Genomic DNA, 18,993 nt, shown 5'->3' with positions numbered 1-18,993 from the left:
ATTTAAAACCATTGCCCCTCCTCCTATCACTACAGGCCTTTAGACACAGTCCTTTTCTTCTTAAACTAACTTTTTAATTTTTTTTTTTTTACCACAATTCACCTTGAAATATTTATTATAAGAAACAGAACACTCAATGTTTTCTTTGCAGAACAAAATTGATATATATGCAGTGGGGTTTAGATTTAAAACCGAATAGGAATACTTCAATTTAGTTCTCATAAAAAGATCCTATTTAGTCTTCTGGCTGAACATAGAGAAGTATTTGTTCAGAAGCTGTATTTAGGCCTTTGTGCTTTATGAACAAGAACTCAGTGACTAATTTTAAAATGCTGTGAAAAAGGTTTCTGTTCTGTCTCCTACCACCAAATGATGACTGCAACCTAGAAACCTTGTTTTTAAGAGAATGAAAAGCAATGAAAAGCTAGACACAAAGTGTTAGGACAGTGTGTCTTGTATCCATGATTCTGTACCTAACAGGCTGACAAGAGATGTTTTTCCTTATAACTGACCTTTCTTTCTATCCCAGGCTTAATACTTGTCTGGAGGATTCTGCTTTCCTGAATTTGCATTGATTCTAGTAGTATTTCACAAAATCACCTTTCCTCTTCCACTGTTAATTTGGACATACTTTTTCTGCACTTCCGTGATTGTCCCAGCTGCAATTTTGTCCTCACTCTTTGTGGCTTTGCTTTTAGTAGACAGCTTCATGTAGTGCACACTCTCATTTTTTAATATATGCATATATTTCATTTCAGCCCTGCATTTGCAATAAATCAAATATCATTCAATTGTAAATCAGAGGGACAGATCCTGCTTTTGGTCTTTCTCTTGTTTCTTTCTCATTTTGTCTTCTAGTTTGGGCCCTGGGTCTGCATAATTAATTCATATGCAGATCAACTATTTTGATCATCAAATTAACAGAATTTGTTTGATGTTCAGAATGCAAAAGTGGATACCTTGAATTCAGTTGGCAATCCTTATCTCAACTGAGTTGTGAAAGTCCATGTCTCAAATCTCAGCTTTAATTATCCACAATTTCTCTGCAGACTATCGTCTGTCTGGCCTGGCCTTTCCTGGTCTTAGTTGAACAGTCTTAGCTGAATTTTTAAACAGATTTAATCATTTTCCCCATATTTTGTAGCCTCTCTCAAAAATTCTTTGCTTATCTGAAACAAAATTCTGAGTTCACTCAATTTCCATTCATCTCTTAAAAAAGAAATTATTTTCAGAAATTTATATGGAATTCTGAATGATAGTTTTTAATCTACATGAATTATTGTTTCTGAAAGTCCATATTTTTCCTTTCCCAGATTTTTTCTAGGTTTGGATCTGTCTTGAAGATTATCATCTTCAGTAAGAACGATAAATTCCAAGTTTTGCTCGAGTATGCTAATCCAATGAATGCATGTTGTGCCAAAATGGTAAGTGCACTGTATTCAGCTTGTATTTCTCATGTTCCCTTCAGTGATCTTTTTAAAGAGAGATGATAAATTATTATAAAATCATTTAGATTGGAAAAAACCTTTCACTGTGTCCAACTATTAACCCAGCACTCTCAAGTCCACCACTAAACCATGTCCCTAATGCATCTTTTAAATACTTCCAGGGATGGTGACTCCACCACTTCCCTTGGCAGCCAGTTCCAGGGCTTAACAACCCTCTTGGTCACAAAATCTTCCTAATGTCAAAACTAAACCTCCCCTGGCACAGCTTGGGGCTGTTTCCTCTTATCCTATCAGTTGTTACTCAGAAAAAGAGACTAACACCTTGCTCAAACCTCCTTTCAGGTAGTTGCAGACTGTTATAAAATCTACCTCAGCCTCTTTTCCTCCAGGCTAAACAACCCCAGTTCCCTCAGCCAGTCCTCATAAGACTTATCCTCTAGACCTTGCCCCAGTTTATGTAAGGGAAAGTTTCATTGCAATAAAAATCTCCAAATTAATACCACTACTCTGATACTGTTGTGTTGAGTGGGAGACGAGTAAGATTAGAAGCACAGATAGACACAAAAATCATGCTTAAAACTATATTTTGCCCATTGCCACAAGGTGACATAATGCTCCTAATTAATGGACTACACTGGTGCTCTACAGAGGATGCTTAGATAAGGATAATGGCAGTATAATTATCTACTTGGTGTTTGAAAGTAGCACCTTAAAATCAGAAGCTGAGTTGGGAGCAGTGTTATGAATATGATTTATTAATACGGCAAGTATGATATTAATAAAAATATTATTTGTTATTTATTACTATGAAAATTTGCCAAAAACTTGCTAATAGGTTGGGTGTATGAGTGTAGTATATTTACAATGGATACGTATAATTTAAACAGTATAAAGCAAATTGGGGAAAATAATGCTGGGGAAGAGAATCTGCCGCAGCGCTATGCCGCGTGTCCACTTGGGGCAGACTTGACAAGGCACCTTTTACAAAGAGGCTTTATCGAGGTAACCGATTACTCACACTATTATTTCTCCGGAATCCTCTCCGGGGCTGCAATATAGCCCAGGTTACACAGAGCTCTGAGTGTTCCACCCACGTGGAGGGGTGCTGCTTTTTTACACTAGCTGGTAACGGCTTTTGGGGTGCTCTTGGGCGCTGGTTGCCGGCAGGGTTGTCTCACTGTCCCGACGGCTGGGCTGGCCATGGCACGTCGGCAGATGGCTCTCGATGCTTCCCAGAGTTCGCAGGCTGTGCCAAGGCTTCAGGCTCTTAGGCAATAGGCAGTTTCTCTCAGTGCTTTGCTGTGAGCTCTGGGTTTGAGAAGCAGAGGCTTAAGCTGGAAGCGACTTACTGCTGCAAGGGGATAGTTCCTGGGGTCTTGGCTCACACGAGATTTGTCCCTTCTGGTTGGCAAGACACTTCCGCCTGCTCCTGGGCTTTTATGATGTGAAGAGGCTGACTACGGTTTCAGTGCAGTTTATGTGAAGGGGTTTGCACCTTTCCAGGTAAACTAAGGCACAGCAAAGGTTCTGAGTTGCAAGGCTGGTGGCTTCTTTTCCTGGATCTTAGGCAAGGCAAGGCACCTTGTTTACAATTTGGCTTTGCTTTTATTATTTGTCTGAGGATCGATTTGGCAACCAAAAGGGAGAACATATCCCTTGTTTACCAGACTTTCTGATGCCTGGGTTCTTTGTCTTTTTCCTGCATTCCCTGGACCTCTACAGGAGTGAAGGGGAGAGAGGGATCACACCTGGACATGGCAGGACTTGTTCTGGGTTTGTGTTGGCCCTTTTGGCCCTACCACCACAAGCAGCCAACATGTTTTTACTAAGGGGAAGTGATGTTTAACTAATCTGATAACCTTTTCTGAGGACATAACAAGATGGGTAGATGATGGTGGTGCAGCAGATGTGGTTTATTTTGATCTCAGGAAAGCATTTGACACTGTCTCCCACAGCATCCTTGCAGCTAAACTGAAGAAGTATGGTCTGGATGATTGGGTAATGAGGTGGATTGTGAACTGGTTGAAGGAAAGAAGTCAGAGAATTGTCAGTGGGACAGAGACTAGTTGGAGGCCTGTATCTGATGGAGTCCCTTGGGGGTCAGTACTGGGTCCAGCACTATGCAATAGATTCATCAGTGACCTGGATGAGGGAACAGCGTGCACTGTCAGCAAGTTTGCTGATAACACTTGAATTGGGAGGAGTGGCTGACACACCTGAAGTCTGTGCTGCCATTCAGTGAGACCTGGATAGGCTGGGCAGGGAGAAATTTAATGATATACAATAAGGACAAATGTAGAGCCTTGCACTTGGGAAAGAATAACCTCATGTATCAGTACAGGTTGGGGACTGACCTGTTGGAGAACAGCTCTCAGAAGAAAGACCTGGGGGTCCTGGTGAACCACAGGATGACCATGGGGTGTATTAGAAGGGGTGTGGCTAGTAGGTCAAGAATGATTTTCCTCCCCCTCTACTCTGCCCTGGTGAGGCCACCTCTGGAACATTGTGTCCAGTTCTGCACCCCTCATTTCAAGAAGGACCTCAGGGAACTGTTTGAAAGAGAGCAGTGCAGAGCCACAAAAACAATTAAGGGAGTGGAACATCTCCCTTATGGGAAAAGGCTGAGGGAGCTGGGGCTCTTTAGCTCAGAGAAGAGAAGACTGAGGTCTGACCTCATTAATGTTTACAAAGAAGTGAATGGTGAATGTCAGGAAGACAGAGCCAGGAAAGGACAAGGACAAGTAGCAGTGGGTGCAAGTTGGAGCATAGGAGGTTCCACGTAAATACAAGAAAAAAGTTTTTTCACTGTGGGGGTGGCAAAACACTGGAATGGGCTTCCCAGAGAGGTTGTGGAGTCTCCTTCACTGGAGACATTCAAAACCTGCCTGGACATGTTCCTGTGTGACCTGCTCTAGGTAATCCTGCTCTAGTGGGGAGGTTGGCCTTGATCTTCCAAGGTCCCTTCTAACCCCTAGTGTTCTGTGATTCTCTAATTTCTCTTTGGATACAAGTGCAGGGTGAAAATAAACTAAACTAAAGTACTGGCAGCCACTGTTCGTTTTGTCTCTGAAAATGTAATTATTTTTCTTCAGGTTCTGAATGGCCAAAATATCTTCAATTCATGCTGCATTCTACATATTGAATTCTCCAGGTTATCTAGCCTTAAGGTAAAGTACAACAACAACAAAAGCAGAGATTTCACCCGCTTTGACCTTCCTTGTGGTGATGTCCAGTCATACATGGAGTCATCAGCAACCCCTGCCTTTGGTAAGACACCTTCACTTGTAGGGATAAACACACATTATGCACATATGCTCTGGCATCATAGCAGGTTCATAGAAAGGTAAATTTTGTGTGTGATTCTGTTGGAAAACTTGTATGGAAAGTCCTAGTCAAGGTAAATGAGTAGCTGAAACTATAACACGAGGAATGCTCTTGGGCAGATTTGTCAAAAAGCTGCATTTGTAAAATGCAATGAAATATCAATGGTACAGGTAGTATAATAAATATTGCATATCAGAACAGTCATTGGCAGGCACACAAAATTGACCTTGGTTGCCTAAAGCTGCTTGAAAATAAGTGGTTCAAGGATATTAGCTCTTATTTATTAATATTTTAGCCTAAGTGCTTGCTGTAACAAACACAACTATAAGAAACATGAAAATGCTATACTTACTTACAAATGTTTTGTAATCAGATTCTCAAAGATAAAGTTTTGGAAATTTTCTTAAATTTTGGAGGTCACTTCCATGGCATAGAGAAGACAGTATCTGCTTGAAGCCACACTGAACAGGCCTCTTTGGTGTAAACAGCTCAGGCATGCTAGTTTAATCAACTTTGTTAATAATGCAAATCACCAAACAGAGTAATCTGATAAACTGGCTGAAGGACTCACAATGCAGTTTGAGCAGTTTTAGGTATTTTCCTAATTAGAATCACAGAACACGTCTGCTTGGAAGAGACCTCCAAGATCATCCAGCCCAACCCTTGACCCAGCACTGAAGGGTCAACACTAAACCATGTCCTTACATGCCAAGTCCACACACTACTTGAACACCTCCAGGGTAGACTCTTACAATATTTGATAACCCCTTCATGAAGAAATACTTCCTAATATCCAGCCTAAACCTCTCATGGTGCAGCTTGTAACCACTTCCTCTGGTCTTGTCTGGTCTTTGTCATCAAGGAGAAGAGGCTGGCCTCCTCCTCACTCCAATCTCCCTTCAGGTAGTTGTAGAGAGCAATGAGGTCTCCCCTTGGCCTTCTTTTCTCCAGACTGAACAACCCCAGCTCCCTCAGATGCTGCTTGTAGGCCATGTGCTCCAGGCCCTTCACCAGCTTTGTTGCCCTTCTCTGAACATGCTCCAGCACCAAAAGATCCTTCCTATAATGAGAGGCCCAGAAGAGGACACAATGCTCAAGGTGTGGCCTCATCAGTGCTGAGGACTGGGGGATGATCACCTCCCTGTTCCTGCAGTGTTTCTAATACAAACCAGGATGCCATTGGCTTTCTTGGCCACCTGGGCACACTGCTGATTCACATTCAGTCGACTGTCAACCAGTTCCCCCAGGTCCCTCTCCAAAGCTGCAGCTTTCCAACCGCACATCCCCAAGTCTGTGCCTTGCCATGGGGTTGCTGTGACCCAGGTGCAGAACCTGGCACTTGATCTTCTTGAATTTCATACAATTAGCCTTGGCCCATTTGTCTAACCTTTCCACATCCCACTGTCAAGCTTCCCTACTCTCTAACAGATTGACTTAGCCAAGCTGTACCAGGGGAAGTTTAGGCTCAAGGTGAGGAGAAAGTTATTGGTCAGTGGAATGTGCTGCTCAGGGAGGTGGTGGAGTCACTGTCCCTGGAGGTGTTCAAACAAATACTGGATGTGGCACTTGGAGCCATGGTTTAGTTGTCAGGAGGTGTTAGGTATTAGGTAATAGATTGGACTTGATGATCTCTGAGGTCTTTTCCAACCTGGTTGATTCTGTGATAGCCACCAATCTTGGTGCCATCTGCAAACTTACTGAGAGTGCACTCAATTCTCTCATCCAGATCATTGATAAAGACACTAAAGAGGCCCCAGTACTGAACCCTGATAAGCATTAGCTGTCTCAGCTGTTGAATAGACATGTTAGTGCCACTCAGTTGCTGAGAAGAGTAGTAAGGGCTGGGAAAGAATTCATAGATTCATAGAGCTATTAAGGTTGAAAAATACCTCCTAAGATCAAGTCTAACCTTCTACTTAACACCTCCACAACCACTAGACCATGGCCCAAAGTGCCACATCTACTTCTTTTTTTGAATACCTCCATAGATAGTGACTCCAGCACTTCCCTGGGCAGCCTATTCCGATGCAAGTTCCCTTTTTTCTTAGTTTTCTCTGCTAGCTATGGCAGATACCAGGTTGGGTTGGGTTTTTTTGTTGATACCTGGCTTTGGTAGCTTAGATTGAAGCATGAAAGTGAGTTGCACTCAGTACTTTCCTGGTTGTTTTTGCTGGTCCCTTAAAGGCAGGCCTTAGATCTTTACATAATGCACAATTATCCTTATACTTTTTTTGAGGGTTAATACAGCATCATAGAAATATGCCATTATAGACCTGATACATTCTGATTAGTTAGATTTAAAGAACTTGAAATGTCAGTGGGAGAGGAAAGTACAATTAAGAGTAGATTAAGGCCAAACTTGCTTGCAGGACAGAGGTAGCACTGTGTTCGTGCTTTTGGAGGACAACACGTGCAGGCTTCCCATTTTCCTTCCCCCTCTTCCAAGCTTGTCCTTGCTAGCCATCTTGTTTTCAGTCTGAATATTTACTGTAATAACAAGAACAGCAGAGGTGTTGCTGTAGAGAAAAGTTTGATGTCTCTATCAAAATGTGTTTGTACCATAGGCAAAGTGAAGCAGCTGCATTGATGTTTTTCAAATAGCTGTGGATTGGAAGGAGCATGCTTGTACCCTTTCTGGAAGTGGTAACAACATGCATATATTGTCAGGGTGTATTCCGATAGTCCTCAGGTGCATGACATGAGGAAAAGATGTTGAGACCATGTCAGCACTTACACTTCCTACGTTATTACTAGTGGTCATAGTCCGGATGGAGAATTACAAGATAGATCAGGTAACCTCTGGAATAGTACAATCATTTTTTTTCCTGTAGGCTTGAAGTTATCTTAACAGCAAAACTGAACAGCTCTTGAAGCTGGTTTTCTCCTTTTTTTGTTGTTTGTTTTCTTTTGGTTTGTTTGTTTTGGTTTTGTTGGGAAAGACACTGTATTATAAAAGGCTCAGGGGAGACCTGAAAGGAAGTTTTAGACAGGTGGGGATTGGTCTCTTCTCCCAGGCAACCAGCAACAGAACAAGAGGACACACACTCTCAAGCTGTGCCAGGGGAAGTTTAGGCTCAAGGTGAGGAGACAGTTCTTCACAGAGAGTAATTGGCCAGTGGAATGTGCTGCCCAGAGAGGTGATGGAGTCACTGTCCCTGGAGGTGTTCAAAAAAAGGTGGGATGCAGCACTTGGAGCCCTGGTTTAGTTGTCAGGAGGTGTTAGGTAACAGATTGGACTTGATGACCTCTGAGGTCTTTTCCAACCTGGTTGATTCTGTGATAAACAAGCAGACTTTGTGAATGTTTTGCATTTAGAGTTCTGTCACTCAGTATGCATAAACGGAGAAACACAAACCAGCTTTGGAAGCTGGTTGCTAGCCATGGAGCAAATGGCTTTACACATGAAAAAAACAAATGCTACAAAGAATTTGAGATCTTTCTTTACTGTCTTTGATAATTTTTACATGCCTGATTTTGGTATCAGTGTGCAGCATGCAGGTCTTATTTGGCAGAATGAAAGCACCTTATCTGTTTCTTCATTAAAGTTTCCATTACCATTCTTGGATTGTGAATAAGTGATAAATACCTGTATTGCCAGAACCTGACAGTATAATGCATCACTGCATGCATTTCAAGAACACAATGACTTGGCTTTGCTGTGATAGATGAATTAATTTTGGTTTTTTGTATGAAGGACACTTTGTTGCTACAGATAAGAGGAGTTGTAATGTGATGCAGTGTTCATGAATACTTGGTCTGTGGTGTCTGTCTCATTCGTTGGTTTGTAATTCAAGCAGATACTTTACAGTATTGTCCCATCCCTGTCAATAACCATCTGTTAGTGAATGTAGCTCTTTCAGTCAATGGTGGAGTTTAAGAGTAGTAAAACAAACATATTGCCAGGCTTGCAGGATGTAATTGACAATTATACTTGCCCCATTTTAAAAAGTCTTGTGTTTTAACATATCAAAAAACCCCACAGCTCAAGCTTGACTCTAACTGCCTCTTAGAATACAACTTTGTATGCCACACTAGGTTGCACTCAACTCCACATGCTAATGGGAAAATCACTGAGCTAGCTTTGATGCTGGGACTCTCCATGTGTTGATATTATAGAATCATAGAATCAGTCAGTGTTGGAGGGGACCACAAGGATCATCTAGTTCCAACCCCCCTGCCATGGGCAGGGACACCTCACACTAGATCAGGCTGGCCAGAGCCTCATCCAGCCTGGCCTTAAACACCTCCAGGGATGGGGCCTCAACCACCTCCCTGGACAACCCATTCCAGGCTCTCACCACTCTCATGGGGAAGAACTTCTTCCTCACGTCCAGCCTGAATCTCCCCACTTCCAGCTTTATTCCATTCCCCCCAGTCCTGTCACTACCTGATATCCTAAAAAGTCCCTCCCCAGCTTTCTTGTAGGCCCCCTTCAGATATTGGAAGGCCACAATAAGGTCACCTTGGAGCCTTCTCGTCTGCAGACTGAACAGCCCCAACTCTTTCAGTCTGTCCTCACAGGAGAGGTGCTCCAGCCCTCTGATCATCCTGGTGGCCCTTCTCTGGACACGTTCCAGCATGTCCATATCCCTCTTGTAATAGGAGCTCCAGAAGTGGATGCAGTACTGCAGGTGGGGTCTCACCAGAGCTGAGTAGAGGGGGAGAATCACCTCCCTTGACCTGCTGGCCACACTTCTCTTGATGCAGCCCAGGCTCTGGTTGGCTTTCTGGGCTGCAAGTGCACACTGACAGCTCATGTTGAGCTTCTCATCCACCAGCACCCCCAAGTCCCTCTCCTCAGGGCTGCTTTCCAGCCAGTCACTGCCCAGCCTGTATTTGTGCTTGGGATTGCCTTGACCCAGATGCAGGACCCTGCACTTGGTCTTGTTGAACCTCATGAGGTTGGCTTGTGCCCACCTCTCCAGCCTGTCAAGGTCCCTCTGGATGGATCCCTTCCCTCCAGCGTGTCTGCTGCACCACACAGCATCAAACCTGCTGAGGGTACACTCAATGCCACTGTCCATGTCACCAGCAAAGATGTTGAACAAGACTGGTCCCAGGACTGACCCCTGAGGGACTCTGCTTGTCGCTGGCCTCCACTGGGACATGGAGCCATTGACAGCCACTCTTTGGGTGTGGCCATCAAGCCAGTTCTTTATCCATCTCGTGGTCCACCCATCAAACCCATGTGTCACCAGTTTGGAGACCAGGCTGTGGTGTGGGACAGTGTCGAAGGCTTTGCTCAGGTCCAGGTAAATGACATCAGTTGCTCTCCCCTCAGCTATTCCAATTATGTCTAATGCTCGTGATTGCCTGAAGAGCCATAAACAATGCTGGTTGTTTATGGAGTAATACAAGCTGGGAAAGTGCATCTCCATAAAACCTCAAATATGTATAATTAATGTACCTCGATGGCTAGTAAAATTCAGAATCTCAGGTTCATTGTAGTTACTTGCATTATTTAGTGATGCTGTTAGAAATATCTAGGAAAGAGTTGTAGTTCACCATTGCAACACGTCTTTGAGTGTGTTTACTTCCAGAAAATTTCTATGATGCATTTCTGTTGTGTGAATAACAAGTGTGGAACACTGCACCACAGGTGTCTCAGTTTTATCTATGCTGTGCTTTCCTATTCAAATTTGTCTGATTTATGTTTTGCTCTGGCTTCACTTTAGAGGAGCACATTGAGGCTGATTGGAATATTTGCATTTGCCTCTAAAAGAGGCTGAAAACTGTCTTTGTAAGACATAGAATCTTGGATTTCAATGAGATTTTTAATCCAGATGTTTTATAAAAGATGTAATCATGGACCAAAGTCAGAAGTAGCAGCACTGGAAGATGATTCTCATTGCTGAAGTCTGTTGTTTGCTAAAAGATTTAAAGTCCATTTCAATGAGATGTCTGCTCTCTTCAGGGACTCAGAATGCCATCCTCCCATCATACGCAGGGGCTGCTGGGTTTATCCAACCAATGGGCTTTATGCAGAGTCCTGGTAAGTTCCTAATTTTGGGGCTAGTGGTCTATCTTGTGTTCAAAGTAAACTGTTTTCAGATGTAGTCATCTGAAAACAATGTTCCTTTGGGTCATTCTGATTCTCTTTCTCATATTACTTAGTGAAATTACTTTCTGTAACGAAAAGACGTGTATTAATGTAGTATATCAGTTAATAAGTGAAGAAATTAAACACCATGATAAAGTTTCCCAGGGAAAGAAGAAATTAAGCATCTTTTTTTCTAAGAATCATAAGACTTTAGTGGTATTCAAAGTTAAAGCAGGATGTGTTCCCTTTTCTGGCTATCAAATAAGAAATAAATCAACTTCTAGGCTTAGTGATCTTTTGCTTTCTAGCACAGGATAAACTTCAGTGCTAAATTGCTTTTCTTCATTCTTGGGTTGCAATTTATGTTCCCTTTTGTTTGGGTCTGTAAGTATAGCTGACATTTATTCATCTCCGGGCGGAAAGGGCTTCCTGCTTTATTGATCAGATACTAGGAGTAATTAAATTCCTGAAAAGCAATTTTTATTGAGTATTGATGTTTTTGCCAAACATAGCTTGACTTTGTCTTCTGAGATGTCTTTTCCACTTCGAGATGTCAAGTGATGATATTAATACCCTTCCAGGTCTTCCATATCCAGTGGTTCCTGTTCCTGGCTCTGTATCAGTCACCACAGAAGCAGTACCTGGGCTGAGTGCTCTTCACAATGTTGTTGGTATTCCAGAAAGTTCTGTTCTACTAGTGAGAAACTTCAATTCTGAAGTAAGTTTGAGTGGTGAAAGTATGAACGTGTACCGGCTACCAGAATCCTTCTTGGAAATTAACTTTAGATGAAGGAATGAGAGAGGAAATCGCTATACTGATAATATAAACACTAGGACAACTCCATGCTTGTTTGAGGTGCGGTTTGCAATATTGTTGAGGTTTAAAAACTCCAGTCAGCAGTGAAAAGCTTCCTAACACAATTTACATTAGGAAACCTACGTTAGCAGTGTGGCTGGTAATCAGAGACAAGCCTAACATCAGAAACAAGAAACCTTGGAAAAGGTAAACAACTTTCTGGTATCTCTGTAAGTATGACTCCTCTGTGTGTGACTTTGGAGAAACCAAAGACTCCTTCGTTTGCTTCAAAACATGAGGAGTTAGAAAAAACAGGAGGGAAGAGAAAAGGAGATAAAAGCATGTAAAATCAAGTACCTTTCAGAGCACTAATCCTACTTTTGCAGCTTCTCCCACGTTGGAGAAGAACAGCATAGGTGCACATCACTACTGACATCGTCATAAATCCATTTTTAAATGTCAATAAATATGTATGTTCACTTTTCATAGTATTACACAAATCTTTTTCATACATTAGAAGTAAAATTGCCAAGTACAACTTGAGTAGTTAATTTTATAGTGGAAATCACATCAACTGTTTTATAAGCTTACTCCTGTTACTCAAATATCGTACATTGATCTGTGCCTAATTAAAAGCAATGTACATCTCTTAAAAATAAATAAGTCAAGCTTTACCAAGATCATAATTTAAACCACAAGTCTACTGGACTGATGATAAACAATTCTATTACAGCAATGTAAAACCCTTATTTGTGTGGTTTACACACTCATTAGATTCTCTTAACTGTAAAACTTATAAAATTAGGAGTTACTGGCTAGATGGAAGTTAGAAGTTTAAAACTCTGTTCACCAGTTCCTTTAATCTGTAAGTAACTGCTCTGTTTCCATTTTTGTACTAATAGCTGAATTCCACAGCTGCAGATTAGGACTTGCAAAACATGTCAGGCTTTTTTCCCCCCCAATTTGTCAATATATCTTATCAGTCAATTTCTGGTGATTGTTGTGGATGTGCTTTCTGCAGCAGCTTATTCAAGACGATTCTCTGAGTCTTAAAAGAGTGTTTTTTCAGAAGTATATGTGAATCACGGGTCAAAGCTATTTTTAGGGCATGTGCTGCAGTGTGCAATACAATGTAAATGTATTAAATAATGCTCAATCTCTTATAGGGTAAAAAAATAAGAATGTACAACAACATTAATTGTTGGAAATATGAATTGTTGTACATACATTTATTGGCCACTGTGCACCACTTGTTCTTCAGTGATGGTTGTCTGAGCATTGCCACATCTCTTTTTATGCATAGAACATCTGGCTGAACGTATTTCAATTTCTATTTCTCTGTTGCAGGGTTTCAGTGTGCATTTGAACATTCCCTCATGACTTTTAAATTAGCTGGGTTTGTCTTCCAAAAACCACTTTTCAGTAGAAATATTGCAATCTTGTTTGGTTAGGAAATGTCTGTAAGTAAACTCTGTGCTGAAGTTAAATATTAGGGCCAGAATAATAAACTGTAGGAGTGTTCAAATTCTACCTTTATAGGAATTGTTCCATATTACTAAATGCTGATGATAAAAGGTCATGGTCTTGCATTTAGGCTGCAGTTTCTTCTGTTTTAAGATATTTTGAGGATCTTTGGCACACATTTCATAAGCTGTGAGTCTAGAGAGTGTGAGTAGTACTTGCATCACCCAGATGTTTTTAATACTCATTGCTCACAAAACGTTTGCCTCAGCTGAATAAAATTTGGCTATATTAGGGTGTAAATTATCTCCTTTGGTGCTTGAGGATATTGGTACACAAGGATTTAGTTAAAAATTAAAGATGATGATTATTTCTTTCAATGTTTAGTTTTCTGTTCAGACGTCCTAATTTGACACAAATAAATGTCACTTTCTGTATAGAATATGTTTCATATATAAAAAATTAAATGGCATGTGTATTAGTTCAGCATGTCATGGTCACATACGTGGTTGGGGACACAAGCAAGCACATTCTGAAGCAAGTGTTTTTAGTCTTGAAGTGGCTGCTGTTTGGAAAATACATAGGAGCTCTTGAATGTTCTTTTCTGTTTCTAGTTTAGCAAATATCTTTTATTTTTCAGGGAGTGAACTGCTATCCTGGAAAGAATAAGTTTAATTAATTAAGCCATTTAAAATATTAGTAACTTCTTCAGCCTAACAGACTGAGTCTTGAGTGCTGAAAATGCATGAACTGAAGTGTTAGTTTTAAAAAATATTTTATATGTGCATAGCAAATACATATTTTCAAGAATGCTAGACACTGTAGTTATTGCAGGGAATGGCTTTTGGAGGGACGGATTTTGGTATGAGCGTGCTTATGGACTAGATTTCTTTATTTCCAATAAGTTAAAAGTAATATACTCATTTTATCATTTAAACAGGCCATCACAATACATGGACTTTTCACCCTGTTTGGTAAGATACACTAAATATACCTTCAGAAACTAGAGGGCTAGCATTCTTTCTATTGATCTGACACATGCTGGTTAATGAAAGTTCCATTGTTCTGTCTTTGCCTAGAAAATGCATGAATGAACATGCTGTTTTAAAAATAAAGGTAATCTGAGTCAGTAGTTGTAGACCACAGGTACCAAAAAGACAAAATGGTTACAGTGTCAGCAGAATTTTAGTGTGCTTAAATATACCACAAAAGTATGAGAAAGCAAAGTAAGAAGAAAAACCAAAGTTTGCATCAGAGGAAATGGAGTACAGACGTGGCATGTACTTCAGTTGCAGAGGACAGTGTTGTCATAGTGGAATTTTAATATGCCTCTGTTAAGAGGACTTTATGGCTCTGAACATAAGCACACAGAATGATGACAGAATCCTTGGCTGTTTGCCCTCAGAACATAATGAATGAACTTGAAAGTTCTCTCTGCACTAATATTCTAACCAATCTGTTTAGTGAGGTGATTATTCTTTGTAACATGAATGTTAGTCAAAAGAAGCAGACTTGCCCTTGTGCTGTTTGTAGCAATGCACTAAACACATTTCCTTTCTGGTTTTCCCTAGGTGTGTATGGTAATGTGCTTCGTGTGAAGATTATGTTAAAGAACAGGGAAACTGCTTTGATTCAGATGATGGATGAAGTCCAAGCTCATTTAGGTACTGACCTTTAAGGCAGAGTTATGCTTCAAACTAGCACTAGCATCATATAGATGAGTATTTGCCATCTGTCAGTGACAAGCATGAATAAATTACACAGAATCACAGAACGCTAGGGTTGGAAGGGACCCTGAAAGATCATGTAGTCCAGCCCCCCAGCCAGAGCAGAATCACCTAGGGTAGGTCACACAGGAATGTGTCCAGATGGGTTTTGAATGTTTCCAGAGAAGGAGACTCCTCCACAACCTCTCTGGGCAGCCTGCTCCAGTGCTCTGTCACCCTCACAGTGAGGAAGTCTTTCCTTGTATTTACATGAACCTTCCTGTGCTCCAGCTTGCACCCATTGCCCTTGTCCTGTCATTGGACATCACTGAGAAGAGCCTGGCTCTGTCCTCCTGACATATTTATAAACATTAATGAGGTCACTCCTCAGTCTCCTCCAAGCTAAAAAGACCCAGCTCCCTCAGCCTTTCCTCATAAGGGAGATGTTCCAAATCCATCATTGTGATACTTTCCTACGTACAAAGTTTTCCTTGTATATGATGATAATAATCTTTGCTTCCATGTAAGCAAATTATTTTTCTACAGTGGTTTAAAAAATTAATCCTTTGAATCTCAGTCTAGTAAATGTTAGAATTAAAACATCATACAATTTTCCTGTATTTATCCTATGTCTAACTAATTAAGGATAATCAGCTGCTTGTTACTGAACTACTGTTTCCTGTTTTTACTTTATTTAGTCTGGAGGTCATATGTCCTTATACTTGTTTTAAATACAACACTAGGGCATAGCCTACGTGGTAGACATGGAAGTTGCAGCCTAAGTTTAGGATGTGGAATCTGATAGTAAATAGAATGCAATATTAGTATTTAAAGAATCCTTTTTTCCTCCTCTTCCATTGTTCCTGTCCAAATTTTATTTCCACTCCTTAGCTGTCAACCACTTAAACGGGCAGCGGATTTATGGACGGGTCCTGCAGGTTAGTCTTGCAGAATATCAGGCAGTTCAATGGGAACCAGAGGACCAAGAGCTGGTGGAGGACTATAGCAACAGCCCTCTACATCGCTTTAAGAACCCTGGCTCTAAGAACTCCCAAAATATCTCTCCTCCATCTGAAACCCTGCATCTCTGCTGCATTCCGTGAGTATCTACATCTGTGATCTTCCTGCAAAGAATGTTTTTTAAGTTATGTTCTTAAGTTACAAAGTCTGACATAGCCTTTAAGTTTCCTTGGCCTTTTACAGTTTCCTGAGAATATAGGTCATCCTACCATGTAATTAACAATAAGTGAATCCTTTAACTGTCACTTTTCTTGCTGTTACCAAAGAAGATAACTGATGGAATGCTCTTCTTGATGAGTTTTAATACAGTTTCCATTTCACTGAGAATATACTTTTGGTTTTTGTTTTTCATATATGAAGTCCTGTGTAACAAATTTTTGCAAAGATTAAAGACATGGATGTTGAGATAATGTACCGGGGTTACATTACGTTGAAGTCATCATTGGCATTGTTATTTACTATAGATTTTATAGTTTTAACCATTCTAACACTTAAAAAAATTTCTACAGAATTCATCCCTCTTACATAGAGGAAAAGATTAAAAAAAAAAAAAAGTATGAAGATGCATGCTCTTTGAAACAACCGTTTTTCCTATCTAGAATGTTGTCATAAATCTATGTAGTAACATCTGAAACAGAAGTTTTGGTCTGTTTTGTGAGTAAAACAGAAAATTTTCATAGTCAGTGTGAAACATACTTGAAATAACTACAGTATGAAAGGTATTTCTGAACATACTGGTTAAGATCTTCAGTGATATTTATGCAATCTGAATTTAACTGAGGGAGGATTTAGGATTAAAAGCAGTAGAATGTATCTGAAATATTATTGTGGCACACTGTAGTGATAAATCTTAATGTCAAGCCCCAGATCTCTGGGTTGAATCGTTGACACAGCTTGCAATGGTAGAGATAACTTTTGCTGTTCAAATTTAATTTAGAAGCCAGAATTGAGATTTTGATACTATGGAAGAACTCTGTGAGTTGAAGGGGTTTTGCTTTTGGTTGTTTTTTTTTTTTTTTTTTTTTTTTTTTTTTCTGTTTGTTTCATAAATAGGTCTTTTGCTACTGCTGATGAGCTGAAGAAACTTTTTGCAAGAACAGGATCAACTGTGAAAGCCTTCAGATTCTTTGAGTAAGTTTTCCTGGAAAAATACTGAGCAAGCTTTCATCCTGAAAGATAGTTATCTGTCTTTTGGGGAAATTCCATGTGTGTTTAACTACAGTCAAAATTCCATGTGTGTGTATCTATAGGCAGAAGCTGTATAGCTATGAATATTTTCATGGACACTCTAACCTTAAAATTTCAAATGGGATAGTATGTTAGCATAATTCAATGACAAGTTCCACATGTGTTCAAAGTTTAAGGACAGTATGTATTTGCTGGTTTAAAAAGAAATGCAAGCTGTATATATGTAAAATGTCATCCAAAAGATTACAATGAATCTGCCTTAACATTCATTATGACTGCTTGGCAATGTTGTATTAGCATGACCATACCTGCTAGAATAATTCCATGCATATAGACAATATGAGTCCTTCTTAGAGGTCTTCAAGCCTTATTTCAACCCTATTTTCTGAACTGCATTGTAGTGGCAGATTGGCATGGCTATAGGCTATCCACCTGCAAAATCTGTATAGTTTGCTATTTCCTCATTTTAGCAGGTGCATAAATAATTCTAATTCTCTACAAATGTGCACCGTGTGTGATTAGGCTGCAAAATATTTGCAAGAATAACTTTTCTGTGTTGGCTAACACAATGAAAATGTGGTTAGAATTAATAATGGTTTTTATTGTACTTAGGAGAGATTGCAAAATGGCTCTTATCCAGATGGGCTCTGTGGAAGAAGCAATTCAGGCTCTCATTGAGCTTCACAATCATGACTTTGGAGAAAACCATCATCTCCGAATTTCCTTCTCAACAATGACAATATGATATTTCTGTGAACTTGCCTTTCAAAAATGAAGCATAGTTTTACTAAAATCTTCAGAGACTGAAATATCTGTGACCACCTCTGTCTCTTTAAAGAAAAAGCTCATTCATACATAGAGTAGTGATCCTTTTTTGGGTTTAGCTGCCAATACGTGATCAAAGTTGCATATTCATACACAGATCCTTCTATGAAATTACTTTAGTAACAATACCTGTCACCAAATTTCCTACTTAAAATTATATTTTGAGAACATTCTTCTAGCTTTTATGTGAATTCAGCCTTACAAAATATTTTAGAGTGCTTTCACAATATACCAAACAGAGTATTTCTTAAAATATGGGGGGTTTACTCTACACAGGTTAAACACTAACTTTAATGTGAAATACTGCTTGAGTTTCTTCAAGAAAAGCAAGCACTGACTGTGAGTGTTCTCTAAACAGTATTTATGTTACCAGGGAGTGTACACTCATAACTTTTCTTAAAAACATGAAGTCTGTTCTGTTCATATGGGTTAAATCTCTAGATAAAAGGCAATGCCTTCTTTCTGGAGTAGAAAGATATTTTACAAGATTCTTCAAGATGTGGCATCAGAGACTTAGTTTGATTTAACCCTGGAATGGAAGCTTGATGCTTGATTTTTAATGTGAAGTGACCAGAACAGTATTTTGAAGAAAATAAGACCAGAAAATAGACCTAATTTCAAATAATTTTTAGCATTTCTTTAAAGAAAATAAATGTTTTAAAGTTATTTTTCTTAAGGTCATCTTCGGGCCCACAGAAATGAAACCTCAAGAGTGTTTTCTACCACTGTAACATCTAATACAGAAAGAACTGAGTATTTACTTGATATGTGCCTTACTATGTGCCTATGATACAAAAGCTGAAGAGTTTTATCTGGAATATCCTGGAAAAGATATTGTAGGCTTTGTGAAAATTCTTGGCTTTTTTAAAAAAAAACTTTTCTCAATACTTCAAAATAATTTTTTTTTTCATTAAGCAGTACTCTGAATTCTAGTCTTTTGTGGTTTGAGATAGAAATTGGATAGAGGTTTCTGCTGTAATGTGGGTATGTCAGGTCCACAAATCCCATACAGCCATTCTTTTGGTGGATGCACGCTTAGGTCAAAGTTAAACAAGGCCTTATTAACAATCCAGGAGCAGCTCAGTGCCTTTTCAAATGACCTGTGGTTTGTCATGTAATGCTAAAACTTTTGCCTCCTTGAATTTACTCAGATGTCTTTGCACATCTTGCCTTGTCTGCTGATCC

The 18,993-nt window shown here is 39.8% G+C and overlaps 1 protein-coding gene across 1 annotated transcript in view; it reads left to right on the top strand.

The window, feature by feature from the left end:
• PTBP3 (polypyrimidine tract binding protein 3) overlaps positions 1 to 17,728 on the top strand; it is a 32,100-nt gene extending 14,372 nt beyond the window's left edge. Inside the window, exons 6-14 of the mRNA XM_054397625.1 lie at positions 1,314 to 1,424; positions 4,541 to 4,715; positions 10,687 to 10,764; positions 11,394 to 11,530; positions 14,010 to 14,043; positions 14,641 to 14,733; positions 15,667 to 15,874; positions 16,849 to 16,926; positions 17,596 to 17,728. Of these exons, the coding sequence (XP_054253600.1) occupies positions 1,314 to 1,424; positions 4,541 to 4,715; positions 10,687 to 10,764; positions 11,394 to 11,530; positions 14,010 to 14,043; positions 14,641 to 14,733; positions 15,667 to 15,874; positions 16,849 to 16,926; positions 17,596 to 17,728 (1,047 nt within the window). The remainder of the gene's footprint in view (positions 1 to 1,313; positions 1,425 to 4,540; positions 4,716 to 10,686; positions 10,765 to 11,393; positions 11,531 to 14,009; positions 14,044 to 14,640; positions 14,734 to 15,666; positions 15,875 to 16,848; positions 16,927 to 17,595) is intronic.
• The last annotated feature ends 1,265 nt before the right edge of the window (positions 17,729 to 18,993 follow it).

This window comes from Indicator indicator, chromosome Z (assembly GCF_027791375.1).
Source record: "Indicator indicator isolate 239-I01 chromosome Z, UM_Iind_1.1, whole genome shotgun sequence".
NCBI lineage: Eukaryota > Metazoa > Chordata > Aves > Piciformes > Indicatoridae > Indicator > Indicator indicator.
The sequence above is the reverse complement of the archived record's forward strand: the minus strand, read 5'-3'. Positions and strand labels throughout refer to the sequence as shown.